Source organism: Portunus trituberculatus, chromosome 8 (genome assembly GCF_017591435.1).
Source record: "Portunus trituberculatus isolate SZX2019 chromosome 8, ASM1759143v1, whole genome shotgun sequence".
In the NCBI taxonomy this organism is placed as follows: domain Eukaryota; kingdom Metazoa; phylum Arthropoda; class Malacostraca; order Decapoda; family Portunidae; genus Portunus; species Portunus trituberculatus.
In genome coordinates, this window is record NC_059262.1 from 1,382,501 (window position 1) to 1,385,000 (window position 2,500).

The following is a 2,500-nucleotide window of genomic DNA, read 5'->3' on the forward strand; positions in this document are numbered from 1 at the left end:
TTCCCCCCCCCATACATAACCTTCCCCACACAAAATAGGAGAAAAACTATCAAAACACTGAATATCTGGTTTCCTTATTCTTCCCCATCATTTCCCCATCTTCCCATCTCCCCAGCCACGCCCCAGCTCACCTCTGCTTGGGCGAGGGTCCCTTCTCCCCCGGGGCCACCATCTGGTCCTCGCCCTCCCACATGGGCATGGAGATGGAGTAGTTGAGGATAAGGGTCCATATCAGCCCCAGAATCAGCTTGAGTTTGCAGTCCACGATATCCGAAGAGTCTGAAACGGCCAGGGAGAGAGAGAGAGTGAGTGTGTGAGACAGGGGAGGGTTGTGAGAGGGAGGGAAGGGGTGTGTGTGTGTGTGAGAGTGAGTGAGTGAGACGAAAGGGGGTTGTGAGAGGGAGGGAAGGGGTGTTGTGTGTGTGTGTGTGTGTGTGTGTGTGTGTGTGTGTGTGTGTGTGTGTGTGTGTGTGTGTGTGTGTGTGTGTGAGATGTAGCTATGGTTTGGGGTCTGGGCGGATGGGAGGAGGGGTATCTGGAAGAGTCTGAAAATGGGAGAAAAGGTACTGGAAGGCTCTGGAAAGGGCTGGAGGAGGTAGAGAGGGCTGAGAATGAGTAGTAAGATGCTGGAAGGCTTGGAGGTGATGGGAAGGAGGTAGTAAGCTGCTGGAAGGGGCTGGAACGGGACTATGAAGGGGCTGGAAGGGGCTGGCTATTCGTACTTACATAAACGAAATAAGAGCTGATGGGAGGAACTGGAAAACGGTGAAAGGGTGATGCGAAAGGTCTGGAAGGGGCTGATAGGAGTGACAAGAGATAGCAAGACATGGAAATAACAAGAATGATGGGAGAGAGGTAGGAAAGAGATAGAAGAGGGCTGGGAGGTGCTGGAAAAGGCCTGGAAAGAAGGTAAACACACAGCAAAGTCTATGGAAAATAAAATGAGAGGGAAAAGAAGATGGGAAGTGAATTTATGACTGGTTAAGCGAGTGTTACTGTGAATATCAGGCTGGAAGGGTGCTGGAAAGGAACTGGAAGGTGCTGGAAGAGGATGGGAAGGTGAAGGAGGCGTGGAAGGCGTGGCAGGGCGTTAGGATTTGACTGATGGGCGTGTGAGGTTGAATAAGTGCTGGAATGGGTGCTGGAAAGAATGAAGGGGTGACGGGGTATGGAAGGACTGGAAACTGGAATGAAGACTGAAGGGGCATGAAAATAGACTGGAAAGGAATGAAGGAATGAAAGCAGACTGGAAACTGGAATGACAAGGAATAAAGAGGTATGGAAACTAACAGGAAATTGGAATAAAGAACAATGAATGGAAAGACTGGAAAATGGAATGAGGAGAGATGAAGGGGCATGGAAAGACTGGAAACTGGAATGCGGAGGAATGAAGGACATGAACACAGACTGGAAACTGGAATGAGGAGGAATGAAGGACATGAACACAGACTGGAAACTGGAATGAGGTGAAATGAAGAAGCATGGAAAGACTGGAAACTGGAATGAGGAGGAATGAAGGGGACATGGAAAGACTGGAAACTGGAATGAGGAGGAATGAAAGGGCATGCACACAGACTGGAAACTGGAATAAGACTGAAAGAAGGGACATAAAGACTGGAAACTGGAATGAGAAGGAATGAAGGAGCATGGAAAGACTGGAAACTGGAATGAGGAGGAATGAAGAAGCATGGACATAGACTGGAAACTGGAATGAGGAGGAATGAAGGACATGAACACAGACTGGAAACTGGAATAAGAATGAAAGAAGGGACATAAAGACTGGAAACTGGAATGAGGAGAAATGAAGGGCATGGAAAGACTGGAAACTGGAATGAGGAGGAATGAAGAGGTATGAAAATTAACTGGAAAAATGGAATGAAAGGTGAATATGTATGGAAAGACTGGAAACTGGAATAACCAATCTTTTAAGTAACTTGAAATTTAAGCGGGAATTATCTATATTTATTTATTTATTTTTATTTATTTATTTTTTTCCCTTTTGTTAGTTTCCCTCTTGCGTAAAAAAGAATAAAAAAACCACACTAGAGAGGAATAAAAAGGAATGAAAGAGCATGGAAATTGACTGGAAAAATGGAATGAAGACTGAAGTGACTGAAGGGGCATGGAAAGACTGGAAGCTGGAATGACACAGATTAAAACGGTATACAGACTGGAAACTGGAATGTGATGACTGGAAAAATGGAATGAAGACTGAAGTGACATGAAAAGAGACTGGAAGCTGGAATGACACGGATTAAAACGATATACAGACTGGAAACTGGAATGTGATGACTGGAAAAATGGAATGAAGACTGAAGTGACATGAAAAGAGACTGGAAGCTGGAATGACAGATTAAAACGGTATATAGACTGGAAACTGGAAACTGGAATGAGGTAAATGGAAAGACTGGAATCTGGCAAGGCAAAGGTCAAAAGGGAATGAATACAGCCTGGAAACTGGAACAGGAAGGAATGACTAGGCTGGAAAATTAAATGAGGC

At 45.3% G+C, this 2,500-nt stretch overlaps 1 protein-coding gene across 1 annotated transcript in view; it reads right to left on the minus strand.

The window, feature by feature from the left end:
- The window catches only part of LOC123501055 (filamin-A-like), a 163,812-nt gene that overhangs the window by 128,781 nt on the left and 32,531 nt on the right, over positions 1–2,500 (minus strand). Inside the window, 1 exon segment of the mRNA XM_045249635.1 lies at positions 132–279. Within this exon segment, the coding sequence (XP_045105570.1) occupies positions 132–279 (148 nt within the window).